General features: G+C 38.3%; 2 protein-coding genes across 2 annotated transcripts in view; one reads left to right on the top strand and one right to left on the bottom strand.

Annotated features, from left to right (window-relative positions):
- Positions 1 to 4,151, bottom strand: part of FBXL13 (F-box and leucine rich repeat protein 13) — a 39,304-nt gene extending 35,153 nt beyond the window's left edge. Inside the window, 2 exon segments of the mRNA XM_063327182.1 lie at positions 1,880 to 2,006; positions 4,105 to 4,151. Coding sequence (XP_063183252.1) covers positions 1,880 to 2,006; positions 4,105 to 4,151 — 174 coding nt within the window.
- Positions 788 to 17,337, top strand: LRRC17 (leucine rich repeat containing 17). The gene is made up of 5 exons (XM_063323506.1): positions 788 to 937; positions 1,853 to 1,939; positions 10,517 to 11,391; positions 15,141 to 15,296; positions 16,495 to 17,337. Exons 3-5 carry the CDS (start codon positions 10,635 to 10,637, stop codon positions 16,896 to 16,898), a joined length of 1,317 nt encoding a protein of 438 aa, XP_063179576.1. The 5' UTR covers positions 788 to 937; positions 1,853 to 1,939; positions 10,517 to 10,634; the 3' UTR covers positions 16,899 to 17,337.
- Positions 17,338 to 17,666: the final 329 nt, after the last annotated feature.

Below are 17,666 nucleotides of genomic sequence, written 5' to 3'. Positions count from 1 at the left end.
TATGAAAATATCTTGAAACTCACTAATGAAAATATTTATCACCTATGTCATAAAGACACAACCTTAATTACTGAGATTTTATGAAAAAATATATACCTACAATTCATCCAGTATTATTACCATGTATTAATATAATAGCCAAAGGAAAGTCTGTCTTGTTTTATGAAAATGGACTAGGAAATGTGTGCTTAATACTGTTCTCTGCCTATGTTTTAACAAGTTATTTAAATGTCCAGGTCCTCAAGTTGCCGCTTGCAAAATCATTAGCATCATCATGCATTTTACAGATGCGCTTTCTAAATAGACGTTCAAATCCTACAGTAGCAATGACAATATAAGAACTCATATGAAAAGAATTGTAATGTTAAAATGAAGGAAAAACAGGAAACATGAAAAACCAGGAAAAATACATATTCCACAGAATATATATTCTGTTCTATAGAACAATTTTTAGCATAACTTAAATGGTTACACTATAGATTCACTACATTTTTCTAATGAATTCTGAAACATTAGCCTTACAGAAATGCCCTTTGAGTTCATCCGATGAGGGGGGAAAAAAACAATTCTATCTTATTAAAATGCTTTCTGCAACAGTGATGTAATTTGATGCTCTTTTTGGTTTTAACTGTTTACTTAAGTACTCAGTCATAATCATGAAGCACTGTTCCAGAATCGTGGGGAAACCCAAAATGGGGGAAGCTGTGGAATCCCTCTCAGAGCTCTCAAATACGCTGGCGAGCAAACCCACTTTTCTCTGGAAAGGGGAGGATTGTGGTTTTCCCAGTTCGATGATGATCCCTTTGCTCTGACTACTATTCGACCATGCATTCTAGAGGCAGATCCTTACAGCTCATGATTGCACTTCTGAACAAGCAGGAATGTCACTTTTGGAAAAAATAACCAATTACTGGCATTTTGAAAAAGTAACTCAGAGGTAGGTAGTTCTTAACTTTCCTCTAACCTCAGCCCTCATTTCAAATTTCACACTCTCACCGCACAATAGTCTCAGCATGATTCTCAGGAAGAAGAAACAGACACTCGCAGTAAAGAGCAGTCAGAAGAAGACTGTTGCCCTGCCTTCATCCTTGGTTCTGAAAAGCTTTTGTTAGATGGGAAGTTAAATTGTTATATGCCTCAGACTCCATCTCTCTATCATCTCACACGTATTTTGTAATTTGGAGAATCTTCTTAGTGTATAAAGAAATATATGTGGGAGTCTTTATTAAAACATTGGAGACTTTTTTTGCCTTACAGTTTGGCACTTCATATTGCTTTTGAAGTGTGTTTCAAGATGCAGTATATATTTGAAAGTTTCTAAAATAGATTCTAAAACCTTGGTTTTCTTTAGAAGTTTAGTAGGAGGCTAAAATAATCCAAAACATAAACTTTTTTTAGAATGCAGTCATAAATACTACTTCAATTTATATATTAAACCATTATAAAGAAGTAACAAAAGCTCACTTTTTAATTAATTTCCTTCTCAGGAAGTCAAATGCAAATTCTTATTTTTCCAGTGCAGAGTGGATTTTATTTTTTTTTATATCTTAGTAAAAACTGCATTTTCAAAACTCCTGGTTTAAAATCCTAACTAAGATGACATAGAATTAGTCTCTTTATGGCTGCAAAAAGCAAGCCTTGTTCTCATTATGCAGTAAGTACTAGCTGTTTATAGATCTGACAGTTTGTTGGAAGTGATCCAAACCTATAGTGCTATTATTCCTTAGTAAAATTTAAACAGCTGTAGTCGTGTAATTCAAAACCCTGGAAGTCTGCTGCAGTGCTTGTTCGACTTCAGTATACCATGAATGCAGGACGCAGCCAGTCATATAAAGGATTCTTTTCTTCACAGAATGAAAGAAAGACGTGAGCTACAAACCTGAATGCAACTGGAAAGGTCCAAATAGATGAGCTTGTGACCGCCTTTTCCAGAGCCCAGGTACAGTAAACCTTTGTCTCTGAATTTTCTGCAGTGAGCTAAACTCAGATACTGTAAATTGGGGAAGCTGCTTTGCAAAAAAAAAAAAAAAAAAAAAAACCAAACCAGAGAGGAAATTATTACAAGGGTATGTTACAGAATCAAAAGAACATAAAATACCATAGTTAAAAGTATTCTGAAAATTACTGTAAAGAAAAGATGTTCGATATCAAGTAGAATTATCTCCTTGCTAAAGTTTGAAAGTCCCTTTCTTCTGCTGTAGTTTTTCCTTTGCTCCTTGTATCGCAAATTACTGGGGAATAGCACTATCACACAGTATATTTCACCGTAAGAAAACACTATAATTGTAAAGTTATCTCAAATGACTGCAAGAGCATGCTTTTTTAATTAACTGGGATTTTTGTGTGCACACTTTGAAAGCAAATAGACTTTTCAGTATAAGTTTGCTGGACTGTCTTTGCCATTGATTTTACAAGCAGTGCCTGCTGGAAATGAAAACCAGAACTCTATCAAAGGACGTTAAAAGCATAAATGTACAGTTAGAGCTTCTCAAGTCACATAATTATTTACAAGAGTATTATTAAAAGAATCTGAAAAATTGAAAGAGATACAAAAGGGAGTTATCCAAAAGTGAATAATCCAATGTTAGGTTTTGATCAATTCTTTTGGAAAACATTTCTTTATACTAAACATTAGTTAAAAGAAATCAAACTGTATAAGTGGAAAATGTTAACAGCCCTCTGTAAAAGCAAGAATCTATACTCCGAATATACTCAAGTTTCCATCTGCAGTTTTGGTTTATAACATAATGAAAAGTATTCATTTTACTGAACTGCATTTCTAACTGGAATAAATAACAATTGCCACAAGCACCACGAATGAAAGCACACAGAAAATCAAAACCTAGAATTAGGACGTACTGCTGTGGTAGACATTTAGTTGTAGGGCTGCAGTCGTGCAGTTCTGCAAGTCAGCAAAGTGGGCATTTTGGAGAAAGATGGGAACACCCACTGAGGAGCTGACTGCTTAAGGAGAGGCATACACTTTTGGAACTGACTTAATACTTTCAATATAGAGTGGGGAAACATGCTAACTTGAGCTGAACACCAAAAAAAGTGATAGGAAGCTGGAAAATAATGTTATTGTATAAAAAAGGACCATAGAAAAATATTAAGAAACTAAAGATAAGATTACATTTCATGAAAAAAGAAGCAACAAATACCAAGATACACAAGGTGTATCAGAAAGAGATATTAGAATACCAATGCAGGTGTTTGTGGTGTGTTTTTTTTTTTTAAATTAAAACATTTAATTGATATTAAATACAGAAATTAAAGTATCCTTCTTTGTAGAAGCATAAGCCTTTTTACATTTTAGTGACATGTTCCACAGAAATGAGTGGGGAAAATCAAACTCAGAGAGAGTACACTCCCAAACTTATCTGACAAAATAGATAACAAATTAAGAGATTGGTTTTTATACCCTGGTAGTTCTGAGTCTTTTAAAAGTATATGTTGCTACAAGGCTGCACAACTTAAGACACAGGGAAGCCTTTCTTATTGCATTTTGAAGACTCTGATCAAAACCTTCCAATACTTTTGAAGAGACACTGATTTTCTTTACAGGTCATATGACCCATTTTTATGACCCATGAATTTTAGCACATGCCTTCTTCTGCCATTTTTAAAGGGACAGCTTTCTTAAAACTTAAGCTTGAGTACACAGACTACTAAAACCCCTTGTTTTCTGTTACAGCCAAATTATGCAGGAATTCTGTCATACTGGTTTTTCAATTAATATCAACTAATTAACCTTCTGACATTTATTCCAGATAGGCAGTGTTCATGTATACCATATGCAACAGAACCTTTGAGAGGGAAATTGTAGCTGATTATCTGTGTTGTGTAATACGGAGGTCAAAATGCATGTATGGAACAGCAGGAGAGAAGCAAAAATGACCACACAGTTTGAGCACACTCAGCCTACACTTCACCTGTTCGTTGTTCCAATAACGGACATCTGATGTACAACAGCAAAATTCACATGCCGGATTATGAGATGCAACACTGCCACCTCTAAGAGCTTTGTATTAGTTACCTTATTACACAGGACCTGTGGTGAGCTAATGCTTTTGAGATGACTTGTAAAATATTTATGAAATTTGCCTGGTATCAAAATCTTCACAGGACAGCAACTTTTTGTACACCCCCATGATCTCAGAAGAAATGAGCTTTGCTTTTTGTCCAAAAACTATCAATAAAAACAGTGGTATCTTATGGTTTTAAATCAGAAGCATCTTGTGTGACTGGGGAAATTTCTTATTAGCGAGGTACAAGTTAACTGCAAAATGTATTTTGTCAGTGGAGAATTTTTCTTTTTGTTTTAAACATTTCATTGCATTGAAAGCTTCACCTACTCTGGAAAATTCTTTCTTGGGTCTGTGATATTTACGCATCAAAAGAAATGAAATGAAAAGAAAGAAATCAAAAGAAATGAAGAAATGAGAAATGCAACAGCATACTCAGGTAACCAGAACAACATATGCTGAGATTAGCTATAGAACAGCTGTTCTGAACTTCAACATAAATATATGGAAATGTAAAAAGACAAAATATCAGCCAGTATGGAGAAAACACAGAAGAGAGAAAAAATAATATGGAGAAAAAATAATACCGATGAAGAGATGAGTGCTAAGATTGGAGAAGCTAAATGGAAAACTTTGCCAAAACAAATGTTAGTTTTATGAGGACATGGCATTATAGACTAAGAAAAACAAAAGTCAAACTGTGTTATGCAAATGCCAAAGAAAAACATGTTTCTGGACTTTGTGGGGCTGCTCGAAAGGAAGGCATTAGTTTTCCTTATAGGAATAGAGAAACAATGTACAGCCATCCTCAAATCTATACACATCTTTGTGATGGCTGCTATCGTGGACGAGCGTGCCTCTTTTCCTTCATGGCAGCTTTTAATGCAGCCATTCTACCTACTAGGCAGACTTCGAGCCTCATGGAGGGACACATCTAAACCAGGAATGGCAGTTGTTTTGTTGCAGTTGTCACACAAGGTCTTGGCTCACACAATACACATAACCACAACCTGAGGAGAACTGAAGGCATAGGGAGTGGTGAGAAAGCATTGCGGGAACAGCATGATGGGGAAAACTCTCTGAAACCTCCCCTGTGAAAACAACACAACCAGGGATCCATCTCACGTGTCTGAACACAAACACTTGTAGGATGGGAATCAATGAGTAGGGATCAAAGTCCATGCACAGGTGCAGAGCTATGATTTCACTGGGATACCAGAGGTGCAAAGGGGTAGTACATACAACTGGAGGGCTGCACTGAATGGTTACAGAATATTTAGGAATTACAGCCCAGGAAGGTGAGGACAGGCCGCACGCTGTGCAAAATTATGCCTAAATGCTTTGCACTGGAATGCTTGACAAGTCAGTCAAGAACTTACTTGTAAGGATTAGAGGCTAGAGCTATGAAGATGACATTGTGGTAGGTATCTGCTACAGACTGCTTGACCAAAAAAAGAAGGTAGACGAAACCTTCCTTGTCAGCTGAAGGAAGCCTTAAAATTGCTCATCCTGGTTATTCATGAAAGACTTGAACCACTCTGGTATCTGCTGGAAGAACAACATGGATGGGTGCAAACAATTCAGGAGACTTCTAAAGTGTTTTGAAGGCAATTTCTTGATCCAGGTGACTGACAAGCGGTCTAGGGAACACATTCTTCTGGACTTGTTTCACAAACAAACAAGGAAAGAATGGTCAAGGATGTGAAGAACTAGAGCGGCTTTGATTACCGCAACCATGAAAATGAGGAGTTTAAAATCCTGAGAGAAAAAAATTGCACAAACTGTAGAAGAAAAAGCCTGAACTTGAGGGCAGGTTTTGGCTTGCTTAGGGATCTGCTTGACAGGATCTCATGATAGACAGCCATAGAGGTCAAAGGGGCCCAGAAGTGATTGATTTTCAAGAACAAGGTACTCAATGACATTTTTGCCTCCATTTTTACTGCTAAGGCTTGTCTTAAGGCCTCCCAGGTGCCTCTCAGGAGCCTATTAGCAGAGTCCATGGGAGTGAAGCAATACCCATGGTAGAAGAGGATAATGACAGGGAGCACTTGAGGAAATGGGACGAGACAGGATGCATCCATGAGTACTAAGAAAGCTGTCTCCTGTCACTAAGAGGCCTCACTCATTTTTGAAAGGTCATGGCAATCAGAGGAGGTTCCTGATGACTGGAACACAGGAAATGTCACATCCATCTTCAGGAAATGGAAGAAGAAGGATCGAGGAAACTTCAGGCCAGCCAGCCTCACCTGAGTCCCTAGGAAGGTTATGTAGCAAATCCTCCTTGAAACCCTGTCCAAGCACATAAATGATGAAAAAGTGATAGCGAACAGTCAGCGTGGATTTACCAAGGGCAAAGCATTCCTCACTAAGGTGATAGTTTTCTGTGATGAAATTACTGGATCTATGGATAAGGGGAAAAAAGCAGCATTTGTGTATCTTGACTTCAGCAAGGCCTTCAACACAGGCCACAATATCCTTTATAGCCGAATTGGTAAAATAAAGGCTGGCTAAGTGGACTTCAAGGTGAGTGAAAATTTGTCTGGACTGCCAGGCCAAAGGGTTGTCACCAATGGTGTTAAGTCCCATTGGTGGCTTGGGGCAACTGGCACCCCTCAAGGGTCTATATGGGGGCCACTAACTGGAAAAGGGGAAATGTAACTGCCATTTTCAAAAAGGGAAAAAAGGAAGACGCAGGGAACTAAAGGCCGGTCAGTCTCACCCCTGTGCCCAGCAAGATCATGGAGAAGAATCCTCCTGGAAACTACACTAAGGCACATGGAAAATAAGGAGGTGATCGGTGACAGCCAACATGGCTTCACCAAGGGCAAGTCATGCCTGCCAAATTTGGTGACCTCCTATGACAGGGTTACAGCATTGGTGGACAAGGGGAGAGCAACAGACATCCTCTACCTGAACCTGTACAAAGTGTTTGACACTGTCCCACATGACATCCTGGTCTCTCAATTGGAGAGACACAGATTTGATGGATGGACCACTCAGTGGAAAAGGAACTGACCAGGTGGTCACACTCAAAGAGTTGAGGTCAGTGGCTCGATGTCCAAGTGGAAACCAGTGATGACTGGTATTCCTCAGGGGTTGGTACTGAGACGGGTGCTGTTTAACATCTTTGTCAGCGACGCGGACAGTGAGATCAAGTGCACCCTCAGCAAGTTTGCTGACGACACCAAGCTGCATGGCGCAGTCGACACACTAGAGGAGACGGATGCCATCCAGAGGGACCTGGACAGGCTTGAGAGGTGGGCCTGTGTAAACCTCATGAAGTTCAACCAGGCCAAGTGCAAGGTCCTGCGCCTGGGTCACAGCAATCCCAGGCACAAATACAGATTGGGCGGAGAATGGCTTGAGAGCTGCCCTGAGAAGAAGGACTTGGGGGTGTTGGTGGATGAGAAGCTCAACATGAGCTAGCAATGCATACCAGCAGCCCAGAAGGCCAACCGCATCCTGGGCTGCATCAAAAGAAGCGTGGCCAGCAGGTCAAGGGAGGTGATTCTACCCCTCTACTCCACTCTCGTGAGACCCTACCTGAAGTACTGTGACCAGCTTTGGAGTCCTCAGCACAAGAAGGACATGAAGCTATTGGAGCAGGTCCAGAGGAGGGACACAAAGATGATGAGAGGGCTGGAGCACCTGTGAGGACAGGATGAGAGAGTTGGGGTTGTTCAGCCTGGAGAAGAGAAGGCTCCAGGGAGACCTTATAGCAAACTTCCAGTATCTGAAGGGGGCCTACAAGAAAGCTGCAGAGGGACTTTTTGCAAGGGATGTAGTGATAGGATGAGAGGTAATGGCTTCAAATTGAAAGAGGGTAGAATTAGACTAGATATCAGGAAGAAATTTTTCACTATGAGGGTGGTGAGGCACTGGAACAGGCTGCCCAGAGAAATTGTGGATGCCCCATCCCTGGAAGTGTTCAAGGCCAGGCTGGATGGGGCTTTGAGCAACCTGGTCTAGTGGGAGGTGTCCCTGCCCATGGCAGGGGGGTTGGAACAAGATGATCTTTAAGGTCCCTTCTAACCCAAACCATTCTATGGTTCGATGATTCTGATTCTACGCTACTGAAACCAGCTGCTCATTTTGGTATTATAGCTGACTATAATTTAGTTAGCGGACAGAATGTAATACTAGAAATAAATGCCAGTTCAGACCGATGAGGAGGCAAGGAAGAGGAAAGAATATTACCATAATTATTTATTACTTTTCCACCCCCAAGTTCTTCTTTTTTTCTGTTTCCAAGGTGTCCTGGGTAGAATGAGCTATCACATTACCAGAAGAATGAACAGTTCAAAACAACATAGAAGATCCCACTTATGATTCAAGTTATGAAAACACATGATCAATTTACAGTGACTAGCATATAGCTGCCAAAAAGTAACAAATAAAGTTTAATTTTTTCATGTAAGGGATGAAGTCATCAATGTAAACACTCATTCACACTGTGAACAAACAGAATCTGAATGCAGACAGACAACTGGCAACTACAGGAACAAAATGGAGAAACCAATCAATGGCTTTACAAAGGTAATATTACAACTGGCCACATGGATTAAGGGGATGCAGTAGCATGCACAGACAGGACTGCTCCATCCGTCTAATGAGTAAGAACTGTGCAAATACTGAGAATGCCCTACAGTCGAGATGTGGTTTAAACTCATCTACCAATATATTTTTAAATGAAAAAGTTCTTTGCTTTCAAAATAATTTTACCTGATATTAGCTGACAGGCTGAGAGAGCTGGAGCTGTTCAGCCTGGAGAAGAGAAGGCTCCAGGGAGACCTTATAGCAGCCTCCCAATATCTGAAGGGGGCCTACAGGAGAGATGGGGAGGGACTCTTTATCAGGGAGTAACAGTTTCAAACAGAAAGAGGGTAGATTTAGATTAGATATCAGGAAGAAATTCTTTGCTGTAAGGGTGGTGAGGCACTGGAACAGGTTGCTCAGGGAAGTTGTGGCTGCCTCATCCCTGGAAGTGTTCAAGGCCAGGCTGGATGGGGCTTTGGGCAGCCTGGTCTAGTGGGAGGTGTCCCTGCCCACGGCAGGGGGTTGGAACTAGATGACCTTTAAGGTCCCTTCCAACCCGAACCATTCTATGATTCTATGATTTATTGCGCCACCTTTCCTCCAGATAAGAACAAGTTTTTTGAGCCCAAACCAACGGTGTTTCAGAAACAGAAAATCTGTGCAGTGATCTGCATTCAAGGTTGGGATTCAGTCACTGCCCAGGTGCTAAGGTCAAAAAGGACTGAGCATAATGCAAAGTTGTCTGCGGTCATAGAGAAAAAGTAAGTAGTTAAACCAAACAGTGAAGAATTAAAAAAAAAAAGTTTCAGAAGAAATTATACTGACTCGCTATAGTAGGAAATTTGTGAGATGGAAAGAAGTAAGCAAATGTAAAAACCTGAGGGGTTAAAATGTTTCTAAGGAAACACAACCTTGTGGCCAAACTTCACTAAAAATGAAGGAAAAGGGCAGTGCACAGGAGTACTATAGGAAGTTCAGGAGGGAACATAAGCCAAAAAATTACTAAAAATACTGAGGCAATTTTGGACAGGGTTGCAGGGAGCAGTGCTTGTCTTCCCCTAATAATAAATCCTAATAGTGTTCAACATCAGGTTGGATGAGGCTTTGAGCAACCTGGTCTAGTGGAAGGTGTCCCTGCCCACGGCAGGGGGGTTAGAACTAGATGATCTTCAACGTGTCTTCCAACTCTAACCATTCTATGATTCTATGATGACTGTATTTGGATTTTTTTGAAAGGCAAAAGTTCCTAGCTCACCCCTCTGTACTCTCCTTGCTCAGGTGGCCAGACCTGGAAGTGGTATGAAGCAGGCCACAGCCAGGACCTACAGGTTCCCTTTGCACTCTGCCCATGCTCAGATGACATATAGCATCATAGGCTATTGCAAAAGATTATTTTTGAGTCCTTCTCAGAGTAGCCCAGCCAACTTTGTCCACCTGACAAAGGTCATAAGAGACACTTGGCAGTAGCAGGGCTAGTTACGATAAATTGGGGCTCAACCTAGAATCAAGTCCACACTTGAGGGCCCTCTGGGGGTTTGATAGGCACTGGATGACTTTCCCCGGTCTGGCTCTGTATGTGTTCTAGTGGGTCAACACACAGAAAGGTGGAAAATAACAGCTTCAAGCTCCTCTTTCAAGCTGACCTTCCAAGATGAACTTAAATACAAAGAAGATTCAGCATGATGCCATTTTCCTGAATACAATAGAACCGACTAACAAAGATCAGTTAGAAACTGGTCCATATAGTTTCCCATGTTTAATCAAAATGAACAACAGTAGACCAGAGGCAGTAAAAGCAACAGAAAAAGAGGTAGGACATTAAATCTTCAAACTATTTGTGAAGCTCCACGTAGTGTGATGATCAAGTACTTGACTGAATGCTGCATATTGTGTACAAACCTCCACGAAAATGCCTGTTTCATCTGTTCTAATGTTTTACTTTTCTTCCAACACAGGGATCCCACATACCCCAGCTGTGCCTCCTCAGATCTGTACAACACTGACTAAGACTGTCCAAAACCTTCAACTGTTCCAGCTGTCACAGAAAATAAGTGGGGCCAGCTGAATGTCAGGATGCAAGTAGTTACTGTTATACTACTACTTCTTCTTTGTAAAGCATCTGACTGTAGGAAGACAAGGAATAGGAGTTTGAGAAACAATGAAAGGGAAAATATCTTAAGGAAAGCATCTAGCACTGTTAAGCGCAATGCCCAAGGCCTACCATGTGATATATACACTTATCTTCATGAGAAATACCTAGATTGTCAGGAAAGAAAATTGATTTTTGTGTCACCTGATTGGCCTGAGGATTTAAAGCACATGCTGCTAGCAAGAAACAGGATTCGTAAATTGAAGAATAATATGTTTTCCAAGTATAAAGTACTGAAAAGTCTGGATTTACAACAGAATGATATATCAAAAATTGAGAGTGAGGCTTTTTTTGGTTTGAATAAACTTACCACGCTCTTACTTCAGCATAACCAAATTAAGAGTTTATCCGAAGAGATTTTTATTTATACACCCAGTCTAAACTACCTACGTCTTTATGATAATCCTTGGCATTGCAACTGTGAACTAGAAACTCTTATTACAATGCTTCAGGTTCCAACAAACAGGAATTTGGGAAATTATGCCAAGTGTGCGCACCCAATAGAACTGAAAAATCAAAAGCTAAAGCAGATAAAAGCTGAACAGCTATGCAGTGAAGAGGACAGGCAGGACCCCCAAAACATAAAACGGGATAAGCCTGAAGCTGTCAAACCAGAATTTGATTCCTCTTTGTGCCACATGTATGTGTTTCCTGTACCAACTCTGAACTGCAAAAGAAAAGGTTTGTATCTGTCCTTATAACTGAATTAATGATTTTAATATTCTTGCTCCCTTACTACATTTATTCACATATTACTTACAGCAAATTAATATAGTATAAGTACTTGCTTTACTTACTTTAACTAATACTGTTAATTGATTTTCTCCCGTTAACGACAAGTAACAAGTAGGAATCCTTTCTGCATTTTACCTCTACTCTGCAGCCCCAATTCCACAGATATTCTTTAGTGCTCTAGAATAAGATACCTAACAAAAATCAAGAGGAATAAAATTAAGCACATACTTAAGTTACTGAAGGACCAGCACCTCACTAGTCCAATTTTACAACTATAAACATACTAATCAGTCAAATTACAGCTGTGCTGAAATTGTTGTACTGATAGAGAAAAGCACAGAGTGTCTTTTCTTCTTTCCAGTGTACAAACACAAAGATAGAAACAACTTTGACACAAGCGAGCTGGGAAGCAGGACCGGAGCAGCCAGCTGTGCTTACAATGCCCAAAGGATCCTGAATGCAAAGGGGACCCACTGCATCCGCGCATTTTCTGTGCAAAATTTCTTCTACTAAGGGAAAAAATTGCATTTTGTTCATAAAGAAATACCTCCTCTGTGTTCTGCCTCACAGCACCCAACACAAATTTCAAAGTTGAAGGGCCTTCAAGAAAAGTTTTTCAGACACTTGGATCCATTCCATTCCTAAATCCTTCGCAGGCTCCTAAAAGCCACAGTTAGGCCTTAAGGGTAAACCAGCTGGGACATATATCAACACAAAAGTGCACATTTATTCATGCTTTATATTTCCCATATTTTATCCCACGATAAAACAAAGCAAACAACAAAATGATTCAGAAGAGAGTCATTCTTTAACATTACTAATCTGAAAAAAAAAATAAATTACTAGAAGTAGCCAAAATTGGGAGGATTTTTTTCCTGACTTTTGTGAAGCATGGCTTGCAATGTTAGATCCCTGCAGTATATTTTACCCTCTTGCATCTTGCAATGTGTTTGCTAAACCTCTATTTGCTTTAACAGTGACTTAAATTTATGTAACAACTCTGTGTGCCCTTATTCTTGGACCTTAATGCCAGAGACAAGCTCAGAAGTCAGTATAAGGAGACAATACCTAAATATAAAGAATTAACAATTTCGGTATTTGATTACATGGTTTATCTACTATGTTTGTCATAAAAAATGGTCTACATTTTTCCTTTTTTTCCACACTGCTAAAATTTTTTTCTTCCTCCTATGGCTCACTTTTCTCCTTGTTTTACCATGCAGCTACTACACCTTTTTTATTAATAATTTATGCTTTTTTACTGGCTAATATTTATTAATTTCTTAATATTGACCTACCATACCTTTCCTTGTAGATAGGATTTTAATTATTAGATTACAGATTACAATCTTAATTATCCTTCATAGGATCTTAATTATATCATTATTACCTTATGTCTCCAGGAAACTGGAATAAATATATATATTATCGTCTTAATATAAGAAAAGACTGCCTTTCCAGCTCTCCCCATTTAGTGGTATCAAAGAGATGAGCTGAATACATGAGCTGAATACATGAATATAATCAAAAACTTTTGGCAAGAAAAATGTTACTTTTTTTTCTCTAAGTTCATAGAAACACTCAGTGTGGTCTGCTTTTCATGGTAGTTTCACAGGCTTTTACAATATTTAAAAAAAATGGTTTATTGTCTTTAGTACTAATAATCAAGGAATGAAGTTACTTCAACCTCTACATGAGTGTACTAGAGGGTCCAGGGACTCCCTCCTTCACGTCAAGAACTAAGTATATCACCCCGGGACTTCCTGAATGTCTAGCATGGACACATGAGCACGTTCAATATATTTTAGGAAGTATCAGATCTACTGTGCATATGCTTGTCAGCTGGATGCTGATAGCGCATGGACCTTTGAGATTTCTGAACATATGGCAATCGTTGATGAAAGCATTGTACTTACTGCCTTTGCATATGATTACTATGCAGCAGATGCACAATTTCATTGGAATTTTCATCAGAAATAGAAGTATAATGCACCCAAAATCCTGGGAAAACCCGAAAATTTCTCTAAATCCACATGGACAAGATTTCAGAGCAGGAAAAAAGGTCCATCAGTTGCTGAACCAGTAAGATGACGTGAAAAGCTGCAATCCGTTATTCCTTTACAATGGAGAGGATGGAGTGACAAGCAGCACACCAGTACGATATATCTTTAAGGAGATACAACAACAGGTCAGCAGCTTTCAGTTAATGTCAGAAAGCTCATGAAAGAAACCTCTTAAAAATACATATAACCATGTGTATGTTCTCTTTTTTGAAGAACTTCTTATTTATATCTCTTCAGACCAGTGATACCCCAGATCTTTCAGACCTTCAGAATGAAAGTATCCTATGGCCTTCATGCTTTTTTACCAAAAAGAGCAACAAAAGCTGGGTGCAAAAGTAACTTCTGTTTGCTTTTCTGCAAAGGAATCTGTATTTGCGAGAGCAGTTGAAAAAAACTGCTTTCTAGTACTGCCAAACTCTCCAAGTCCCTAAATTCAAGTATTATTTGCATTCATTAGGTGATAAATAGGCCCTGAAACTTTGACATCTGCACAAGCAGGAAGCACTCCAACCAGAGCAGACTGGAGTACTTAAAATATTTATGTATTTATAATACCAAAGCTCTGCTCAAAATGAGATATAAGGCAGGAAGTCTCTGATATGTTGCTTTAGTCTCAAAAATACCTGATGCATTAGACATCTTCAGAACTTCAGAAGTTCACTGACAACACAAATTTCAGCACGGATCCAGAAACTACTTGCTTTCATTCAAAGATGGTCAAATAAGAGATTTTCTCATAATAGAAGCCCAGGATGAGAAGCCTCATTGAGTAAACATAATCCTGGAGATTAGGTTTATTAACATTACCCTGAGAGGATTCAAACCACAGTTTGCACTTCTCAAGAATGTGCCCTTACTACTGGACTGGAAGCTATTCTTTCTGTAACTCTTTTGCAAGGAAGACTGTAAGGACATGTGCACAGCTGTCTGAGAGGTGCCTGCCTGCTTTGGTAATGCCAATGAGACAGGTAGGATAGAGAAGTAGATAGACAGAATGTCACCATGCCGCCTAGATATATAATAATTGTAAGTATCGAAACAAATATTAAGTCTTAAATGTTACTAAACCACAACATAACTGTAATTACACAACTATAATTATATGTATTGCTACAAATACTATAGCAACTAGCATTTTATTGTTGATAAAATATAGAAAATTTTACTTTTTGGCAACGCAAACCAAATGATGTAAGACAGCACCCTACAGTTCGATTACGGAAGATGTTCACATACCAATGAACATTTTTTTTTATATAGTTATTCTGGTTTCTTTTCTTTAAATGATCAAGCCCTTCACACATACTTTTTATTAGTCTTCACTACCTATCCTATCCTTATGCAGATGAATAGTACAGTTCCATTAAAATAAAATATAAAACAAAGAAAGAAGCTTTACTTTAAGCGCTAACGAAGACAGCAATTTTCACATGGAATGTAAAGATACAAGTGAACAAAGCAATGAAATTCAGAAGTTGAAAAAACATGTTGACACTAGAAGTGGGGGTAAAAGGAATATAAAACAAGAAACAATGGCAGACTGACAAAACTCTATGTGGTACGCAACTGTGATACCCAAGCAGTGAGAAGAATTTAAAGCTGACACAAGTTATGTCTTTTTCATTTTTTAAGATTTAAAGAAAGTTCCAGGTAACATACCTCCTGATATAGTTAAACTTGACTTGTCCAACAACAAAATCAGACAACTACGAGCCAAAGAGTTTGAAGATGTCAGTGAACTGAAGATATTAAACCTAAACAGTAACGGAATAACTTACATTGATCCTGGTAAGAACAATTTTAAATACTCATTAAAAACTGATCTGTGTTTTAATAATTATCAACTTTGATTATTTCTTTATCACATATCAATGTGGAGGAAAAAAGGATTTAAAAATATAGATGTTGGTGCATATTTTACCTTTTGTACCACCAATTCATAGAGTAAAGGTTTGCACTGAAATGTATTCATCATGGAAGTCAATGAAGAGAGTCTGATTTCAGCTGCCCTTTCTTAATACTAAGCCAACCAAGTGCAAAAATTTAATTCTGCAGACTGAAGGCTAATCATTTCCCAAAATGCTAAATAGTTGAATGATTTTTTAAATATCTTTGCCAAATCTAAGAAAACTTGTCATATAATGAGGCTACTTTTAAATAATGTTGGACAATGAAGTAATAGACAAACTCTTTTGGGTTAAAAATCACTACCAATAATTGCTCTTAAGTTATATGTTATCAGAAATCAAGTGGCCTTCTTGGCAATTTGCTTATTGCCTATGTGTATTGAGTTTTTAATTATGAAAGCAGACACAAGGAGAGTGAGATACAAAGTAAGAAGCAAAAAGAGCCTTCTCTAGTGGCATTTTGGAAGTTAAACAGCAGTAGATGGTGGTAATATCAGTAAAATGGTACTTCTGAGGTTTAAAATGTTAAATTAAGACTTCTGCCATGAAATGAAACAGTATACTTGCAAAAAGTATGAACTGCTCTCTAAATGTGATTCAGAAGCATTATGATGAAGCTCCATGTTTATTATCTTCCATATCTTAAAATATTAATTTAAAGTTTGTACACACACGAATACAAACATACATACATACAAAAACTACTAGCCCTGCACATTGTCCAATACATAATCCATTTCTGTATTTCTACTTCTGTATCACAGCAATAACAGTAGACTTCTTTGAGCAAACCAGGCATTCATTCACCCTCACTGACCCTATTCTACACTCCTGCGCACTCATTAAGTGTTTTATAACTTCACCACCAGTACAACTCCCCTAATGTCAGCATATTTATACCAATATGTCACTTCTCAAGGCACAAGCCATATTTTAAAGTTCAGTGTTTGAAAAGTCCTTTTCGTAGCCTTTAGAAAAAAAATATATAATTATGAAAATGTTCTTCCTGTTGCAGTTATGCATGTTTTTTCCTAACTTACCTTTATAAGGTACCAATAACTATTTTTCTTATTGACTAGCTGCTTTCTCAGGCCTCAATAACTTAGAGGAGCTGGATCTATCAAACAACAGCTTGCAGAATTTTGAATATGGAGTACTGGAAGATCTTTACTTTCTGAAAATACTGTGGCTGAGAGAGAATCCTTGGAGATGTGATTACAACATTCATTATCTTTTCTACTGGTTGAAGCACCACTACAATGTTCACTACAATGGCCTAGAATGCAAAACGCCTGAGGAATACAAAGGATGGTCTGTTGGAAAATATGTTCGAAGTTATTATGAGGAGTGCCCTAAAGACAAGCTTCCCATTTATCCAGAAACTTTTGATCTGGACAAAGAAGATGAGGAATGGGAACGACACAAAGAACAATCAGTTCAAACAGTAAAGAAGCACGGTGTAATTGTCACTGTGATAGGCTAATAAGGGAATCCCCCCCCCTTTTTTTTTTTAGTACATTCAAATATTTGATACTTTGACAAAGAAAAACATACTGTTTACATCTTTTGTTAATTATACTATTGTTTGTAGGACTGACTACAAAGATTTCTCCTTATTGCAGTTAATAATTACTGAATGGCATTAGTTATACAGCATCCTTCATCAAGTAATTGTTTCTGACAATTTTTTCTGGACATTCTTGTGAAATAGTTTGGGAAATATTTGAAACTATGCAGTAGAAATTGATAGACACAAATGTACATAATGTGGTGGGGAGGAGCTGCTTTATGTATGAAGACAGCTTATGTGTTGACATGGAACTTGCTGCAGGATTGTGACCAAGACACATTTTTCTTGAATGTACTGACAGTTCTTTGTATTTACCAGTTTCCTGAAATATTCCCAGAAAACTTTTCTAAGATTTTTGTTATCGGCTTCCTGTTATTTTATTGTATATGAAAAATCAAACTGAAGACTAACCTTAAATACAGTTCTAGAAAAAAAGGCATGGTAGTTGTTATACTGATTAGGATTCAAACCCAGAAGCTGGGTTCTACTTGCTGATTTACCAGTGTTCCTGCTCAGTCTTCAGTGAATTACTCGGCCTCTGCCTCTTCTGTACCTGAGCCGCCTGAAACCATGAGTAGCCAAGACATGGTTGGTTCCCAAGATCCAGCTATGCATGCTCATATTTGCCTTGTTTGGTTTTTGCAGTAGGCAGAGATGAAGTCTTTCTAGGAAGCATTTTAG

The sequence above is a fragment of the Chroicocephalus ridibundus genome, chromosome 1 (genome assembly GCF_963924245.1).
Source record: "Chroicocephalus ridibundus chromosome 1, bChrRid1.1, whole genome shotgun sequence".
Lineage (NCBI taxonomy): Eukaryota > Metazoa > Chordata > Aves > Charadriiformes > Laridae > Chroicocephalus > Chroicocephalus ridibundus.
This window is presented reverse-complemented; position numbering and strand designations above follow the sequence as displayed.